The 19532-nt window shown below is 41.8% G+C and overlaps 1 protein-coding gene and 1 long non-coding RNA gene across 3 annotated transcripts in view; one reads left to right on the top strand and one right to left on the bottom strand.

Moving 5' to 3' along the window:
- The first annotated feature begins 9343 nt into the window (after positions 1–9343).
- Positions 9344–13700, top strand: LOC135246653 (uncharacterized). Of its 2 annotated transcripts, XR_010327838.1 has the most exons (3): positions 9344–10018; positions 10650–10696; positions 12464–13700. It is a non-coding gene; the product is annotated as an uncharacterized LOC135246653 (long non-coding RNA). The 2 variants fall into 2 exon arrangements; XR_010327836.1 differs by lacking the exon at positions 12464–13700 and having other exon boundaries at positions 10650–11208.
- Positions 13059–19532, bottom strand: part of LOC135246642 (protein bicaudal C homolog 1-like) — a 70231-nt gene continuing 63757 nt past the window's right edge. The window contains exons 18-21 of the mRNA XM_064320000.1: positions 19106–19259; positions 18388–18548; positions 17664–17763; positions 13059–16071 (exon numbers count right to left, since the gene is read on the bottom strand). Of these exons, the coding sequence (XP_064176070.1) occupies positions 15941–16071; positions 17664–17763; positions 18388–18548; positions 19106–19259 (546 nt within the window). The 3' untranslated portion in view covers positions 13059–15940. The remainder of the gene's footprint in view (positions 16072–17663; positions 17764–18387; positions 18549–19105; positions 19260–19532) is intronic.

The following is a 19532-nucleotide window of genomic DNA, read 5'->3' as shown; positions in this document are numbered from 1 at the left end:
ACATGGATAACGGATTAGCGGGGAATGAATAGTGAATTAAACGACTTCTTATGTAACAAGCTTAGGCTGCCTCCACCATAAGCCTCCATTGAAACCACTAACATTTCTATTTAAAATATCCCACTCTTTTGATATAATCATAACCTACAAATGCCTTCCAAGAACGTCAGTGGTTCATACTTGATTGTGAATGCAGATAACCATGATGTCATTATGCCTGGCAGCTGAGATACAGGTGCACATGATTGGTTAAGAATTCACGAAGAGTGCGCTCTTTCAAATGTGTTGATTAAATTGATTATAATAATCAATAGCAAACATTTTCCGCGCCCATTCTCTCGTTGCATTTACAATGAGGTTAATTCAAAACTGTAGCCGGACCTCTTGCAAAACGGCCAAATATTAATATTTGCATGCTGTGCTCTCTTTCTTGAATGACGTTTATCTAATGTTATCTTTAAGAGACTCAACGTTATTTCTGCCTACAGTATTTAACCTAAAATAAGGGCTACATATCACTAGGCAGTGTGTCATGTTGAGTTTCCTCTCTTTGTTTTATTTGCAAATTTAGAATCAGTAGAAAAAAGGATACAGTACCACGACTGGGAATGGGTGCCATATATTCGGAGTCGTATTCCAAGATACCTTGAATGCTTAATAATATATTTGGAATAGGATTCAGAATAAATAGCTCAGATGATTCTCATTCTTATTCAAAGGCTGGATGCAGGAAGTTCACAACTCCCTGTACAGGAAACCTGCTGCAGTAAGAAGCATGGTAACACACAGTGATGAAACAGGAGATTCAGTCTAGAGTCATTTCTTTAGTTATTTTCCTGGAAACACAGCTCTGTTTGTAACAGACCCTGATCAAGAGACCCATCTGTGGCAATGTGGTATAATGGGTAGGGAACTGGTCTTGACCTGAAGGTCACAGGTTCGATTCCCAGTTTGGACACTGCCATTGGACATACTATTGCACAATGTAAATGCTATGTTAAATGTGGTGTAAGTCGCTCTGGATACGAGTGTCTGCTAAATGCCTTTATTAATGTGCCTTAGAATGGGAAAACCTATGGAAAACATACCATAGCTATGTCTATAAAACGAAAGTACATGTGTGACGAGGTGGATGAAAAAATTCTATTGTGAAACTGAAGACAAGAATGAAGAGAATGATATGCACTGGCAGAACATCATACCTGGGCACGTGCACACACACACACACATACACACACACACACAAGCATACACACATCGAATGAAACGATGAACACTAATTCTTTCAGCCTGAGAGTTTTAAAGAAAGGAATAGCTTGTTTGAGCAATCATGGGTTAAGATTTGAAGAAAGTAGAAACCCTAAGCCTGTATTTTGAAGAAATGGCATATTTGGCAGAGTAACTGGAATAAATAATGGTCTCTGCAAGGAATATGCCTGAGGTCACTAATGGATAATAACTAATAATAATAATTCACAACTAAGCACTGAGGGAAGGATTGTGATTCTGAACATTCGTAATCTTTTACACATTTTCCTGTCTTCCAAAATGTAATGTACTGATATAACTAAAATAAATACTGCTTTCATTCATAGCCTGGTGTACAGAGATAACAGTTTGCGGTTAAAATGTATCACTTCAAATCTCTTGAGCTTTGTTATGAGAATGCAAATGTTTGGCTGCAAAGAAATATCACTGTTTATTTCAAATAAATTAATATTATCAAAGGCAAGGCATTTTTCAATAATATCTCTAAATTAGGTTACTTTCTTAAACTCTGATATTTGAAAGTGCATACTGTACCCCTGCTGTTGAAGTTGCCAGGATAAGTCAATGTGATATACTGCAGTATGGCAGTTTGGGAAGAGATTTTATAACCCACGGTTTACAGGTTCTCTCCCCATCTGCGGTGCCGCCATTGCACCCTTCAGCAAGGTGCTTAACCTGAACTGTTTCAGTAAATATACCACTGTAGAAATGGATTGTGTGCAAAACTGTAACCTGTTCGAGTGTCTGGAAAAGAACTAAACAGCTAAATGCAAAGATCTAAATGTAAGTCTTCAGACACAGATAATCCTATACAATTCTGCCCTCATAGAAAGTAGGAAAAGCATTTTGAAATATTAAATAAATAACTAAATAAATAAATAAATAAATAAATAAATGTGACACATTTGTAACTTAACATAATTAACACATTTGAACTAAATCGCTTTTTACCTACACAAATGTCAACTTTGCATGAAAATTTGAATGAGGGCTCTCAAGAGTTTTTATTGCAGGAAAAATTTTAATTGGAGCACTGATGTCACGCACATTCTACTTTTACATTCCCGTAAACATACCGCAGTGACTGTGGAACTGTTCCACGGCTGTGACATCACTCTCTGGAGGTATTAGCTGAGAGAATCGGGCTCTGAGCGGGCTGAGGCCGCTCAGCCCTGCCTGCGACTGCGCTCTGGTGCACCTGAGTCATGTTGATGAGCTCATCGGTGTGGCCGCTGTACAAATGCCATTCATTTGTTCAATAATAGAAAGCCAGGCTGAAAGGTATAGTTCTTCTCCCACATGAGAGCTATCGTCGCTATTGCACAACATTTGTATCTCCAACAAAGAGCGCTCATCACAATACTTAATGTGGTGCATTCGCATCTGTGTAAGCTTTTTGCACAGCCTTGTAACATGGAATACACAGATAAGAACAAATGAGAAAATATGTGGTAGAAAAAAAACAATGCAAATAAGGCAATGTATTGTGAAGGTTAATGCATTTTCTTTACAAAATTTAAATTTCAATACAATGCCTGCAATATTTTTTTCTTTTCAGGACTGTTTATTTAATTTTTGAGGGTTGTTCTACCATGTAAGCATGCAAAAACAATAAATAAATAAATAAATAAATTGTGATTATACTTTGGCATACAAATATTAGTTTTTAAGGACATATTAACAGAATAGATTAAATCAAGTCCCGTCCACTGGAAAATTTACTTGACTGCTATGGTAAACAGAAAATATTTTAAAGTGAAGGTTTTTTTTAGCGGCTGTTTTACGGATCAAAAGTACAGTATGTTTAAAGTGAAGGGCTGAATTTAATTTCAGCTTCGCTCCATCAGGCTTAGTGCTTCCATGCCCCCGTCCCTTCCATCAAGTGATTACCAGTGGGCTACCGTGAATTTACTGGTATTCTGCGGCACTCAAAATGTGCAGGCACTTTCGTAACATGCGTGCGACTGCACTTATGTGTGCATGCGGAAAAGCCAATCAAATCGATGCAATCTAACAAGTCAAATAAAGCCAAAGCATCCACAGACTAGTCGATTAAACCCCAGCTCTTTGAATTATTTGAATTATTCTGCTGTACAGGGAGATGAAACATGGTGTCGCTTTCCCACACTCTCCTCGCATGAACTTAGGACATTGATACAGCTCACAGCCAAGGTAGCCATGTCAGCATTACAGAAAATTTAAGTCTCATTCCCACGACAGGGACAGAGATGCATAGCACAATAGGGTCGCTGGAACAGGCCTTTGTCTATAGCATCGTTTCCAAGCTGAGCTCCTCAGAGTGAAATAAATCCCCATTACAGTTCAGAGGAACATGCGTCTGTATCACTCTAGAGGGACCAGAGCTCTTTGTGCACCGTCATTCTGTCCAAGACGGTTCCCAGCAGTGTCCTCCAAGGTCAGAGAAAATTGAAAGTGCAAGGTCCAGACGCAACATTTCAGCATGATTGGACAGGAGATTTGCAACCCAGATGAAGCACTGTGTAATCCAAACAGGAGAGAATAGAGAACAGTGGGTTCTGTTGTCTGCTAGTGGACTTAAAAAAATGAAGCCTACTTCCAGATTAGGATTTTTAATTCAGATTGTAAGCAACAGGTATCAGCAATATTGCTAAATTATGGTTTTATAGAATCTAATTAATGTTTTGTCAGAATGCCTGCTTTATTAAGATGTGGTAAAGGTCATAAAACTGCTATTCTCAGATTGAGTATTGATAGAGTATTCTCTGGTATCAGCAGCTTTTATGATTGACAGGCAGGTTTTTCCAAGGCAACTAACACAGCTCATAGTTTAACATATTATTCACTTTGGTCAGGAGTGAAAAATCAATGGTTCACATTGGGTCCTAACCTTTGACCTGTTTACAAGCCCTGTTCCCTGGCAACTGCACCACACTGCAACCTGCTCAGCTCTTACTCTGTTAGCATCATTGGAGTGATTGTTTCAGCTGGACAAATCATTCTGGGATGACAGCCGGTGTTTTGCAAAATGCAATTATCACAACAATGTTATTTTTCGTTTTTGCTGATCAGTTTTTGCTGATGATCATTTTTGTTCATTGACTTCGTCATTTGTGTAGATCTAGCCAAGAATCTAGTACCTCTGAACTGTGAGTTTGACTCAAAGCTAAAAATTCTGACCAGATATTTTATGTGACCATACATCTTTTTCTCAGGGAGCAGGATGATGTTGTCACACATTGGTCAAACTACTGAAACATTGAAGCTATAAAAAATACAATTCGCTATATTTTTTGTGGAATTTGCAAGCTACTTCCTCAACACTTAAGCAGTTCTAAAAATGACTGTGACTTTCATCTTAACATCATTGGCTGACTCATATGCATAAGTTAAGCTTCATTAGCTATCTCTATTATACTGTCATATAAGGTACAGAGGACTGAATTCTCAGAATCCACCATATGTTGCTGCTCTGCGATAGAATGCCACGTCTTTAAAATGTTGCTATTTTAAAAACATGCAATTGATATTAAGCAAACTATTCCTTAAATTAACTATGGCTTTCAAATGGTACAGAGCATGGCTACATCATTTAAAATTGACAGAAACAAGCCAACAGGATGACAGGACAAAAAGATAAAACATTTGACAATTCACTTGATGCAGTCTTTATAGATGGTGGGATTTGCCTCATATTTGTTGGACTGTCAGTGAAATAAATGATGCTTAGCTGTCTCTCTGGACTTGTACTGAAAACGGTTGGCAATACTAGTGCTACAGCTACAGAATTGGACAAGAGGCTGATTTTAAATGAACTCCACTCATCTAAAGGCGGCATATTGATAAAAAAGACAGCTTCCCCAACTGAAATCTTGTCGCAATGAATTATGGGTCCTGTCATTATTATCTGATTTGATGCTTTTGGTTGCCTGGACTCATTATGTGTCCGTTTACATATCTTTGGTTAACTGTTATCCTACAGGCCCTATAAAGTGGGGGTACAAATAATGCCCATGCATAATGTATTCACCCAAAGTGACGTGGCCATGAGCTATCTGCCTAGAGGCTGGCCAATGAATTTAGAACTGGCCATGGCAGTGACAAAAAGAAGTCTCTGGAAGCATGTCATCGCTGCATTGTTTAGTATCTGTATTTGCTTAATGACATGTGCGCCATCTTACCCTTAATCCATAGCGCAATGTATCGCAATAGACGCCAAAAATGTGCCGAGGCAGCAGTGATTGCCAGGTCCCCTTCTGACATTCTCGTGTTGAATGTAGGTCTACAATTATTTCAATGTTATGACTCCCATTAATTATTTATGGTGCCACTGAGGTCCAGCAGTCTGAGAGTCAGTACCCTTTGATGTGGTGATTTGAGGGAGTGAAAATAAGAGTGCCATTCAAGGTGAAAGGTAATGGTATTCCTGCATGGGATCCTTTCCCTTTTCATTTTCCTATGGAGCCCCTGGGGGATAGGCTTTACTTCCCTTCACCGCTGCATAATTCATCTGTACTATAGCTAAAGCCATATGGAGGCATTCCAAGCAGATTCACAGTGTCCCCGCTAGATGTTTCCTTGAACAAGAGTGCTAGACACCCTACGTAAAGGATGCATATCAAAATACAGGAAAGAAAGTTTTTTTTGGAAAGACACAATTTAGAAAAAAAATCACACAATTTAGGAAAAATTAGCAGGCATATGAGTATCACATATTCCATTTTCATAAGAGTACACACATTTGTTAGCCTCCATTAAAATTTCGTACCCATGCCACTTACATAAGTCTCATATTACATACAATTGTCGAATGATATAATGATAAACGTGCAACTGATGAAAGATTTATAGGGTGTATTCATGTGCCAGCACAGTGACAGTTTTCTCCCCAGTTTGTGCTGAGCAGAGGTCCAGTGTGCCCAGTGATGATGCTTCGCTGGTGATCAGTCAACCTGCAGAACACACTTACTGTTAGCAACCGGGGAGAGGGATGCAGGACTCATCTGAATCATCTGATTAACGACCTGGAGGACACAATTGCACTTTACAAGTGTGTGTGTGTGTGTGTGTGTGTGTGTGAGAGAGTTTGCGCATCTCTCTTTCTGTCTCTTCGCAGCTTTAATTCAGTGCAAACACGCATGTGTTCCCATGTTCATTTTCTTACACGTGCCCCCCCACCACCACAATGACCACTGAGCCCCCCTGTGATACAGAACTGGCAGATGGAGAGAGCTTTGTGGGGAAAATTTAAATTAAAATAACAAATCATTTATAAGGGCTTTACTGCGGGAAAAAAATGTCCTGTTAAGGGACAACTCAGTGCGAGTAGATTCTCCTCCGAGCCTGAAGGAGAAATTACAAGCGGGGGGTCCAGGGCCTTTGCGGGTTGTGCTCTGATGAATCGCAATGCAGAGCGATGCATGGAGCTGCGCTGGCTCTGTGTGTGTGTGTGTGTGTGTGTGTGCGTGCGTGCGTGTGTGTCAGCCTGCAGGCCCCTCCCCTCCCCTCCCCGTCTCATTTAGGAGGCTGATTACACGCCCGGTGCTAATCTGCTATCGTGGGCAGCTGGGATGGGGGGAGTGCAGCCAGCGCCATTCATGCAGCGCTGAAGCTGGAGGGCCGCCGCTGCGGCTGGCTGCCATTTTGTTTGCAGGCTAGCGCCCCGGTTCTGGGGCTCCCTGTGTAGAGTGGGCTCTGCTAGCACAGAGATGTGAGCCTGTGACGGAAACACAAGCGGACCCAGAGCACAGTAGCTTGGGCCACTGCCCGCAGCGCTAGCCAGATGAGTCACAGAGCTGCAAAATGAGGAGTGAAAATCGAGCTGGCCACTGAAGTGAGCATTGCATCGCCAGCGATGTTTGATTGATTTTCTGCTCAGCTGGGCTCATTCACCGAGAACCCATTCCCCCTTTTTTGCCTTAAGCTATTCGAACGCTGTCTTCATTACTTTATTCGATGGAAAGATCCACTTGCAGTGCATCAGTAAGAAACTGAATCGGACGCATGTACCAAACACAGCTCCACGGCAATCCCTTTTTAAAAACGCCAAGGTACATAAAGTGTTAAACCCACAGGCTTGCACGTTTCTCTGAGTCTGGAGTTGGCAAAACCATTCGATGCAGTGACTGAGCTAGCTACGCCGTCAGGCTCGGCCGGAGTCAGCCGTTACGTAACCGAAAAACAATTTCACAGCGTTCGCTCCTCCGGAGGAGAAGCCTTCATCTCGCATTCTCATAGAAGCATCAGATTATCTCCTTAAAAGGGCAAGGGTTACATAAGCCGTGCGCAAAGTTGCTCGTAATCAACCGCTTGGCGCTAAAGGATGATGTTCGGGCTGGCGCTGCGTCGCTGCTTTGATTAGTCAAGAACTGATAAGTGCGCAAATGCTGTCCTTCCTCCGCGGCGGGTCCCGCCAGCTCCGTCTTCCTAAATCACTAGACCCGCGAGGCTGAAGGCATGATTGAATCTTAATTAAAGGCCCTCCACACCGGGTCCCTGTGCAGCCACAGTATGCCTGTCACTAGTGATGCACGTCAGTCCGCTGGTTCTTTTACTCTGTCTCATTCGCTTCTCTTGAATTCAGATTTACTTAGACTCGTCTTTGGCTTCCCAAATACAGGGTGATCCAAGTGTCTCCTTTGCCCTTTCAGAGCTAACCATTGAATTAAACTCATCTGATGCCATTTCTTCAGTGTTATACTGATATTCCATTTATTCAATTGGTAGCAAGAAATAGGTGTCTGCAGAAAGCTATACAAAAATGTCAGTTTCCTGTTCATATATCTCATATATTTAGCTCCATAAATTTTTTCAGATTTCTCTCTGAATAAAATAGCTGGCATGCTCTGAAATGAGAAGAGGTATGTGAATATAAACAAATATAACAGTGTAAACAGTCGGTCTCACCCTTCCACGCAGTGTCTAGACTATTCACAACGTCAGTCAAGCTTGCAGCTCAATCATATGCTCAATAAATCTATTTGTGACACTGTGCTGATGATTCACATAGCATGAGATTTACTTGCATTAGAAAATGTAAGAGATTTACTAGCATTTGAAAACATCAGAGATAATTAAACCATGTGAACACCTGCCTCAGTCTGAATAAAATAACCATGTCAAATTAAATTCTAGTGCCTGGACTCTATAATCTATGCACAATTCAAGAATGCTTTCAGAATCTGATTCTTCAGGTACTGGAGACCAGCTACACTTCAAAAGCATAGGGAGACAAGTCTGCCACTTTTTTGTCAGTGGACAGAGGGTTGTGTGAAAGGTGGAAAAATGATCTATTCCTGAGCATAAGGTCAAAAAAATCCATGACCGACTGTTTTGAAGAATCTCTTGAAGTCTTTCTGAGTTCGGATCATTACAGACCGAATCACTTTTGCCTGGACTGACATTTTTAAAGACATGGCTCCAAAAGAAAGAAATGAAAGAAAAAATGAAAAGAAAAAATGTTAAAAGAAACACAATGCGTATTTGTATTAAAAGGTTGCTCATTCATTCCTGAGATCTGAGCACCATTTTAGCCCAGAAGATTTCCATCGAACACACAGCACTTCATTATAGTGAGAGAGAGAGAGAGAGAGAGAGAGAGACAGAGAGACAGAGAGAGAGAGAGAGAGAGAGAGAGAGAGAGAGAGAGAGAGAGAGAGAGAGAGAGAGAGAGAGAGAGATACACATTCTTCTGGCAGGAGATTGAAAGTATCCTGATCTGATTCCTCCCCTGAAAGCTCTTTAAAATCATTCTATTAATAAACCTGAATACTGAATAATTTAGGTGCCTACACAGAGGATAACCAGGAATGTTTGAGCCTGTAGGAATTGCAATGTTCTGTTTTGTACATCACTGCCCCCTAGTGACAATGAAATAACAGCAAAAAATTGCAACATCTTACTGCAAATACTGGTAATTCAAATCAGTGCCGTTGATTTGCACTAATCAAACAGCATCCCCTGAGAGGCACGAATTTCCATTCCATCCCCAGGTCTTAATTGCTTAATTGAAGTCTTTGATTGGATGAGCGCCACAGTTACTCCCTGGTCCAGTTGCTTAAAAGGCATCCAGGACTACCAGACGCTCTAATAGCGATCCACCTGCACCCATGCATTACATGTGACTCATTATTTTTTCAAGGGTGAAAGTCAAGGCCGGCATTTTAGTGCAATATAGATTCATACAAAATACAAGCCGTTAATGCAGATTTATGCAGCCTGATGTAAATGCGACTGATTTCCTATCAGCTGAGCTACAGCCGCACAAAGCTCTCTCATTGCCGGTAATGAAACGTGACTGAACCTTATCAGCCTAATTTCTCCGCGTAATGGCATTGCAAACATCCCACCTGCGGGCACACGACACTGAGAGGAGCTGTGGAGGATGCGCTCATAATTAAGCTAATATCGATCAGGGTTGTTAAATGCAGAGCACCTCCCAGCATCCTCGCGCGTCTCCAATACTTTCTGAGGAGGACAACGTGATCCTTTGTCCTTGGAGACGCCCTAGGTCCTCCCCAGGGGGGACAGGGTAGGTATCGGAGCCCTCTCCTACTCTACTGAGGTGAAGAATCGTGAAGGATTCTGTTAGCGGCACTTTGCGAGTTAGCCAGCCCCTGTGTTAATGGAAGAGCGAGCCGATCACCGATCATTACGAAATCTCACGAAAGACCTCTCGGCACACGCACCTTCTTTACATTGGAAATTATTCTCCAACCGAAGCAATGATTTGCCGTTAGATTATGCTGATGATGGCTGCGATAACATGAAGGTAATATAAAAGACGACTGCCAGCACTGTCTTCTGTTCGCTTATGTTGATCGGAGGGAAGGTCGTTGGAGCGCACGGTGTGAAACGTCATGGCAGGCATCAGTGACAGAGCTGTGGTCATGTCTTGGACTGTGTTTTTTTGCAGATCGGATACATAAGGATCAATAACATTCACGAGTGAAGCATCAAGTGTATATATTTGATGTTGTCAGCATAAATTGTGGCATATTTTTTTCAGTAGTTTTAAATGGTGTTGCTCCAAAAAATTACCCTTACAATGAATGATTGATATTGTGTGCAGCAAGGCTGCCATGACCTATTTTTCCACATGTCAAAGTCAAGGCTAAATGACCTGAATTTCATGTGACCAGTCAACTGTCATTGAAATAAAATCACAAGGTCTTGTCAGACCAACAATACCACAAAGCACAATATTTTAAGGCAACTGGTTATGGGGACCAATTTATTTATTTATTTACTTATTTTGTTCTGACCACTGAAATGTTGCTTTAATTTAGGAAACCATCTCACTGGCTATTAAAATTGAATGCAACTGTTAAAAGGAGGGGAAGCTAAACAATAAAATGGTCGCTGGCAATGCAAAAGCATTCTTCTCTCTCTCTCTCTCTTAGATGCACTCTCTTCCTCTGAAATGAAAAATGCAGCCAAGAGCACCGAAGTAAGCACCCTTAAGTAACTTAAACACTCTAATTCTTAATTCTATTCGTAATGCGAAACAGATCCGTAATTACATACCTCATACAAAAGTGCCCAGAAAACCCCCAAAACTGACATATTCAGAACACGAATCATTAAACGATTCCCCACAATTAGCAGACACAACAGTCCTCTAAAAGGATGTGGATGAGATCCTTGTTTTGTGGTGAGGACTCTGTGAAGGCCACCCTTCACCTCCTCCAGTGGGTTTTCCCTGCTATGTTCTTTCAGGGTTAAACAATCCGATGGCATTGCATAAACTCCAAGGAAAGAAATGTGAGCTCGTGAGGGAAAAAAATAAACCAAGGAAATATGTGAATTGTTGCATTTTTGTAGCCGTTCCCACAAGCCACAGGGCTGATCTACAGACCTCATTTTGAATCTATACAATGGAGGCCTGTCCAGTAATAGGACTGTATTTCAGACTGCTTTGCCTGTCCCAGGAATGTAAAGATGAATCTTGGCCTCACCTCAGCTGTGTACCAAAGACACATACTTACACACACACACACACAAACGCACACATACACACAAACACACACTTACGGACACACACCTACAAGGCAAGCTTGTTCATGTTTGTTTACTTTATGAAATGCAATCTATTTTCATCAGTAAGTATGAATTTAAAGCAATTGTAAAGGATGGTATTTGAGGCGTTTAATGATTTAAAAATATTTACAGTTATCAATTTGATCGTATTTCTCCTTTGCACTTTTATTGCATAGCAATTTAGCTTTTATGTAATATCTATTGCTGCTCTTCTTTGGAAAAGAGATTTTAATCTCAATGAGACTAACCTGGTTAAATAAAGGTTAATAATACTTAAAAGGTTTTGACTACTATCCTTATAATGATAAGCTATAAACCAAGAATTCTCCAAGAATTGCTTTTTTCATGCCCAAGCAAATGTATGCAGATCATATGCCTGTACTGATACATTGTCACAGCACTATGTTGTGCCAAGTTCACAAAGATCCGTATTTCAGTGAGTCACTACCCTAGTGGAACCTGAGGCCCAGTACCACCCTGGCACCAAGATTTAAGATGCTCTACTGTGATGGCATTGCCAGGGAAGATGAACATAAGGCCGTCACATTCAGAGGAGCTGCAGGTGTTTGTAGCTTTGGTGAAATATAGCGACAGAAGCACGCATTCCTAGTTGTCCTGATAGGTACCCTCCACAGGATTAGGGAAATCCAGCAGTCTACTTTAGAGGGCACGTTTGCTTTGGCACCAAGGTGACATTTCAAGTGGAGGGCTTATTTTGGGGTCCCTTCATACTGAGATACTATCATCTTTATTAACATGGCATCGGCCTGGCAGGATTAGCATAATTAAAATGACAGAATTTTACTCAGTACAAATCTTTCTGTGTAGGCAAATATATGCCCTTTTGTGACTCAATCTGTTTGAACAATTAGCTTTTCATACCACTTCATGAAATAATTTCCAAAAAAAGTGTGCCATCATTCATTAAAAGGAGATATACTGTCACTTGCAATGATTTAAATGTGGTATAATGAATAATCAGCATATCTCTCTGCATTTTGCCATTAGCCAATACAAAAAACACATCTGAAATCCAATGTACAGCAGATTTCTGATGAGCCATAACAGTTTAATCATTTCAAATAACAGTCTTGGCTGTAACTCGAGTGTCACTGCATTTTTTAATCGGCAGTTTTGCGCATCTCGTGAAGTTTTGGAATCACCATTTGCATTACAGCAGCCACAAGGTCTCCTCCAGACCCTCCCTGCCATCTGGAACCACAGTGCACATCGGCGGCGGGGGGTGGGAGCAGTTCAGTGTGATGCACGCAGGCTCCCTTTCAGGCACCGGGGTGCCATTTTGCGCAGGTGCGATGTGACACAAGTGACGCAGCCGTGTGACTTAACTCACATACTGAACGGGACAAGCCGTAGCCACCGAGCCCGTCTGCAGTTCTAGGCGCAGTCACATTAAGACCTCATTAGTCATACTTTCGTTTGTCTGGCTTTTTTTCCCTCCCATTGCTCTGGCCATCTGTGGGCCACTTCCAGATGCCTTCGAACAGAGGAAAGCCGGCACACTAAATCTTTAAAGTGTTAGGGAGGCTCGTTGGCAGAAAGGGGACTTGGGGTTTGCTCCTTGAGGCTTGTAAAGGCCAGTGTTTTATGTTTTGAGAAGCACAAGGCTCTGTAATGAACTAATGGGAAAAAATATTTCTGCAGCTGGTGCATCATGGGAAGGGTTCAAATACATTCACAGCCAGTCACTGTAAAAAAAACAACAACACACATGCACTGTGAAAGACGACAGACACACACAAAGGCAAAGGCGATATTTTTTTGCATACGTTTATTATTATCTTGTAACAAGGCCTCCGATTGGTATACAATGTTTGATTTTTTTTATTTTTAATACAGACTTTCGTTTGCTACACAAAGTGACACCTTGATACACAAGTTCAATAAACACAACAAAATACATCTTTATCTGCATTACATTTACAGATAAAGAAGAAGATCAAACGTAAGGCACTGGCCGGCTACCCTTTGCTTGTACTACCGATTCATACGTACTGTATTGTGCATAATACAATTTTCAAAGCCAATACTTAACAACGGCATTGGCAATATTCCCTTTATCTAACATAAGAAAATGTGTCTTTTCCAGTGTTCCCTTTTGTGCAGCTCCAACTCTGTATTTGCCCCTTTGTTAACAAGAAGTCCTTCTCTCTGGTGTACTCTAATCTTCCCACAATGCTTTGCTGCATCAGAAGGCCATGTCCAAAATTGAAGACTCCCCCCCCCCCCCCCCCAAGCCCTCTACTTTCCAGAGGGGGCATGCGCATTGTTTTTGTAAGAGAATCACAGATTTTCATCAACAAAAATACACCAGCTTTGGAAACTAAGGGATGGGTTTGAATGCATGAAAAAGGTTCAGCCGAATTAATGAGGTTACCACCTAAAAACTAAAACTTTGTTTGCTGGAAAAATAAGAAGGGGGGCTTAGGCTGATCCTTAAAATCCCCACAAACATGTTTTTGTGGCAGATTTCTGTTCATGAAATCACATGGAACCTGACAATCACTTGCATAGTCTACAGCACTCAAATGATTTTGAAATAGCAACTTTGTCCCTACACGGTGTAGAGAGGTTAATTTCTGATTGTACTTCAGTACCCATCATTACAACTACAGTATAAAGCAGATAAACTGCAGTACCAGTAATGTAAATAACATTTCTATGAGAAAGACAGGACTATTTACTGCAGACAAAAAATTAATGTCCTATCAAACTCACTAACAATGCATCGGCAAAGAACAGTAACTTAGTATGCTAAAGATGTCAATCAGTTCTTTTGTGCAATTTTTTGAAACTACCATTTACACAAAAATGGACATTTTCAACATTTCAATAACAAACAAGCATGATTATACTACAATTTTCAGGATATTGCAAAAGCTAAGCAAAGTTAATTCTTGAGTGGTTTACATCCAAATTAAAAGTTGTACCTTTGGAATAACACAGTACATTCCATTCAAACTTCTTCCTTTGAGAAGACTATCCAAAATATACTTGCAGAACTAATATAGAGAAAATATTTAGGCACTTGGCGGTCTTCAGTTGGAAAACATCCCTTCATAAACCAAGAAAAAAAAACTGGCAAACTTTTTCACAGTTTACGATAACATTGTCCGCAAATTGAGGGGCAACAACTTGGTCTTTCCCTTTGCTTGGAATACATATCCCTCTGAGAAGGCATTTGCTGTATGCTACACTTCTAATGAACACAGGGCAGAAAAAGCTGCTTCAGGATCTGTTAGCACCAATGTAGGGCGATGTAGGAAAAGTACCGAATGACAGTACTGAACGGCCTCCGTGTCCAGATTGAGAAAGCGAGTAAGATAACAAAATTCAAAAACAAAATGTCGACGTCGGTTAAGGTAAAGCTTTAGCAATACGTTCAAATATTCCAAGCCATTAAAGCATGTGAAACTGAACATGACAATCGAGAGATAGAGGACGGGAGGAAAAGAAGAGTCGGGACAAAAAAAAGCAAAAAAAAAACAAAACTTACAATTGGACACAATCGTGACACAAAGACACTGTCTAACCTTTCAGAACAAACATCAGCCCAGCATAGTTTACAGATTTCCAGTCCTGCTGCGTAAACCAGCATAAAGGGCTGTGCTCCAGGTGTGGGGATCTTACAGGCCCCCAGGGGGAAAGAGGGTGGAAGAAATGCCATTTGGGCCCACAGGGCAGAGGGCAGTAGGGGGGGGGGGGTGATCCAGGTTTCTGGCTGCCTGCTTTTTACCCCAGGCCTCCGTCCAACCGAGCTGACTGACTACCGAAATACTTCAAAAATACCAACTCAATCATAAAAATAAAAAAAACAGAAATTAAAAAAAATGAATCAAACAAAGATTACATTTAAACAAATCATATGTCTTTAAACTGATAAAAAATAGGGATTAAAAAAAAACTTTAAATAAAAAAACAGAATATAAAATAATGATATAAAAATATATATAGGTCAGACTTATACGTACTGCACCATGCTGGGGTGTGAGTAATACTGACCAGTCTTAGGGTCAACTGATTGAAACATAAGAATAAAAAAAATGTAAAAAATCATCTTACTCACATCCATGCTCAGTTGATATGCTGGGACTTTGCTTTAATTATCATCACTATCTGTAACTACACAATGTGCTTACATTTGGCTTGGTACCCAAGTAAGTGCTATCATATCATAAATGGACATTGTATAAGTATGCAAACCAGGGTAATATGAATCCACAGGCATCTAGTGTCTATTCTTAAAGTGCACAGGATTGATACAACAAACTAGTATTGCGTATAAATAGTATCAAAAGATTTTTTTTATTTTTTACTAAGCATTCGGTCTATTTCTTCAAACACATGTCAGTGCATGAGTTATACGGGTCCTTCACCAGAACAGAAACTTCCCTCATCCGTAGGTCCTTCATTGACGAAAAATACAAAAAGGAGTACCATGTCTGGCATGTACTGATGTGAGGCTTGACAGCTTGTCTTCTTTTTCTTCTTCTTCTTTGTTTTTGGCACTTTTAACAGAAGGCAAGCTTTGGTCCCCTTCATCCTGGCCTGGAGTACCTGCTGCTATGCGTGGGTGGGGCAGGTTTGGGGGTGGGGGTTTGGGAGGGTCCCTGGCCCACCGTGGCCTCGGCGAGGCCTACCACCGGCCACTCACGCTGGCGATGTCCGAGTGGAACTGGCGAGGCAGCCGCCCGCTGGCGCCCCCTTCCAGGAAGGAGGATCGGATGTTGGGAGGCTCAAAGAGCTTCCTCCGGTTCTTATTCAGCTCTGAAAAAAACACAAGGCGCACGGTTCGTTAGCACAAACAGTTTTTTTATGCTGTTTTCTTTTTCCCCTCCTAAGAAGGGCTGGACTCCGTACAGTACGGTAATGGACTCCATAAAATACAGTAATGTCAGTCTCACACCCACATGGCTAGTGTTTCGCGTGGGAAGGAACTTTGGTTGCGTCTGCTGGTGCGCTGGAACGGTTCAGAAACCGACGAAGACCTCTACAGCGGTCAGACCACAGAATACCAGCCAGCGTGCGTGAGACTTCCAAGGCATTCCCCTCAGTGCAGCTTATAGAACAATCCGTCAACAAACTGTCAGCGGGGAAGCGGCTCGGACACAGCGCCACGGAACGCTCCTTTCCGTCCGTGCACCTCGAGCGCAATGATGCCGGGAGGGAGGAGGGGAAAAAATTCCCCGAGACAATGTGCTTCCAATCGCGCAAGATGGCTATATCACTACGCTGGCGCACCTCTTGAATTAACCGCGTTCCGTGCCAGCAAAAACACGAAATGCGATTCCTTAAAAAAAAAAAAAAAAAAGGGTTTTCATTCGAGAAAGGCAGTCCTGTGTTTATTATGCTGTTTCTGGCAGGAGTACAGAAAGTGGATCTGAATTAGGTGGGGCTGACAGCGCCACAGTTCTCGTGGTGTTTTCATTTTACGAAGGCAGAGCACGGGACGGTATTCCTACGGCCCGGTTCCAGACCTCCGGATCAGCGGAGATCACAGAGGATGCGCGATGGGCCGACGAGCCTTAGCGGAATAAACGCTCGCCATCGGCCATTTCCGGTTCGTAGGCGACTGCCAATCAACCGCAGGCGCTTCTACAAACGATGCTTGACGATTCTTACAATTAAAACTAAAAATATTACTTTTAATTGCAATTAGAAAAGTGGGTGCAAACAATGGAATCCACCTCCACCCACGAGTATTATTTTTTTTAAAAGCCTACCATGCCGATTGGAAACAATGTGCAGGTCGCGTTTAAGCCATTCCGTATGGAGCTTAACAGAGGAGCCTTTATTCCTTTCCGTGGGTGGGGGATTTCTGTTACTGGAGTCAGCATAAGGGTGTGGGCCTTATTCTTCACCACAGTTTTATTAAAAACTGGTGCTTATCTGTATGTGATAAAAAATATATGGAACACTGATGAAGACAGGAGCTATAAACACGAAGCCCTTGGATACCATCTGATTTGGACAAACATTGGGCTGTCATGAAACCTGAAAAGTCCTGAATTCATGAAAATTCATGACTTTTAGCCATTTATATGCTGAATGCTAAATGAGAACTGTGAGGTAACCTACATAATCATTTTCAGTGAACTTTCTTGGGTTTGAAACTGTGGAAACAGTGCTGAAAACCTTGAGACTCTTCAATGGAGGAAGGCCTTGACATGCTTCATCGACCTAGCTGTCAAACACATTCATACTCAAGCATGCTGCACATCTAGAAAATTATGACTGCACCGAGCCAATTTCACAGTAACCCCAGACTCCTGCCACACTCGACAGCCTGCCTATGAAGACAGTCGAAGCCACCGTGTGTGTGCCTGGTCTGGAAAAGCCACCTCTCACAGGAGACACACCTGAGATGGCCAGCAGCATCTTCCTCCGGGCACCGAACGTGGTAATGCCAAGCTCCTTCAGATCCTGGTCCGTCAACGTGAGGAACGTCTGGAGATCGATCTGAGGGACAGAGGAGTTCTTAGTTCATAGTTCATAATGCCTTAAAACTCATACAAAAAAACTAACAAACCTATCAAAAATTAAACTTTCGGCACAGGAAACCATTTCTATGCTACTCTATAAGCAGATATTAAATTACAGACATTTAGCATAGTGACTTACACAAGTTTCTGCATTATTTTTTTGTACATAAATTTATACAGCTGGATATACACTGAAAGAAAAGTATCCTGCATAAGGGTACAAGAGTGTTTTATCTGGTAATTACAGTACAGTGCCACACTTACAGACATACAGAAAGCATGTAAACAGGGCTAAACATACCATCTAGGAATTCTATGAAATTTAATTCAAATAACTGCTCAAGTTTTGTGTGCAGCTTTTGGAAATCATCAAATGATGATGAGGGAGAGATCGCTTCTCCTGCACTGCTCTTCACTCTACAGGTCAGGGGTATAAAATGGCTGACATTTATCCAAACCCCATCTGAATACTTGATGCCAAGCAGAGCTAAACTGCAAGGGCATTTCCGAAGGTCCTTTCAAATGGCAAAGATGCCGCTTTGATATGGGCGTTTCCCCCTGGGACGGTGTGGGTGGCGGCGGCGGGGACGAGGAGCCGCACCTCCTGCTGCTGAAAGACGTCCGTGTACTTCCCCAGGCCCAACTTGCTGAAGAGCTCGGGCAGGTCGGACCCCTTGAAGTTCGCGTTGAGGCTGCACCCGTTGCTGCCCGTCACTGACGAAATGCAGTCCATGTAGTTGCTGCTGCTCAGGTAGTGCTCAACTGCAGGTAGAAGCCATTAGCACAAGGGTCCGTTTAGCATTTAGCATAGCATGGTAGCATTTCAAGCAGGTTCTGCCAGAATATGGTACAGGATTAATCACTTCACTCCACTGGAGCTACAGAGTTAGCTCACTGCCAATGTAGCAGCGTCCAACAACCGCATTAATTATCCAGCCCGCAGTATTTACTTTAATTAAAGAACATTATGCACTTATACATTGCTGAGTGTTTACAAGACGGTAATTTCTAAGAAAGAGAAACATTTTTATTAGCATTGCAGAGGAGTGCTATAGTTGAAAATATATTTCTTGGAAAATAAATAAATAAATAAATAAACAAGCAATTATAAATAATTGAATAAGCCCCATTTTGGTCCAAGCTACTGATTGCTTTGGTTCTGGTTAATAAAAAATTCCAATTATATTTATAAAATAAGGTTGAGCTGGGGTTTATAGCTTGGTAAGGAAAAGTTTGAGAAATGACAAAAGCAAGCACACTCCCACCTAACCCCACCAAAATCTACTCACTCTCCCCCAACCCCCCCCTCCCCCAATCACCTGATTTGTTCTGCTTCCTCTTGGGACTGATGGGGGCGGGGTATTCGGAGTGCCCAGGGAGGCCGCCCCCATTCCTCTCCCTCCAGTTGTCTGAGTCGCTGCCGCTCCCCACAACCTCTCGGCTGTTGGAGCGGGACAGGGACAGGGGGGACCCCTAAAGGAGCAAACGACACCACCAAAAACTCAAATGGGAGACCAACAGATCACACAGGAGAAAAAAACACTTCTCAACAACCTTAGGTCCAATGTAGAGAAACACAAAGACATTTGAGTCTACTCACTCTCCAGCTGAACGTATAAGCAAAAACAAATAAATTTTGGCCCCTGAGAGTTGCAAGGTAATCAAACTCTACTGCGACCACAACTCTCTCGGAGCTGAGTAAGGGAGATAAATTTGTTAAATCAAGACCACAATTAGGGTAATTAG

Source organism: Anguilla rostrata, chromosome 2 (genome assembly GCF_018555375.3).
Source record: "Anguilla rostrata isolate EN2019 chromosome 2, ASM1855537v3, whole genome shotgun sequence".
Lineage (NCBI taxonomy): Eukaryota > Metazoa > Chordata > Actinopteri > Anguilliformes > Anguillidae > Anguilla > Anguilla rostrata.
Note: the sequence above shows the minus strand (reverse complement) of the source record. Positions and strands in the feature narration are given on the sequence as shown.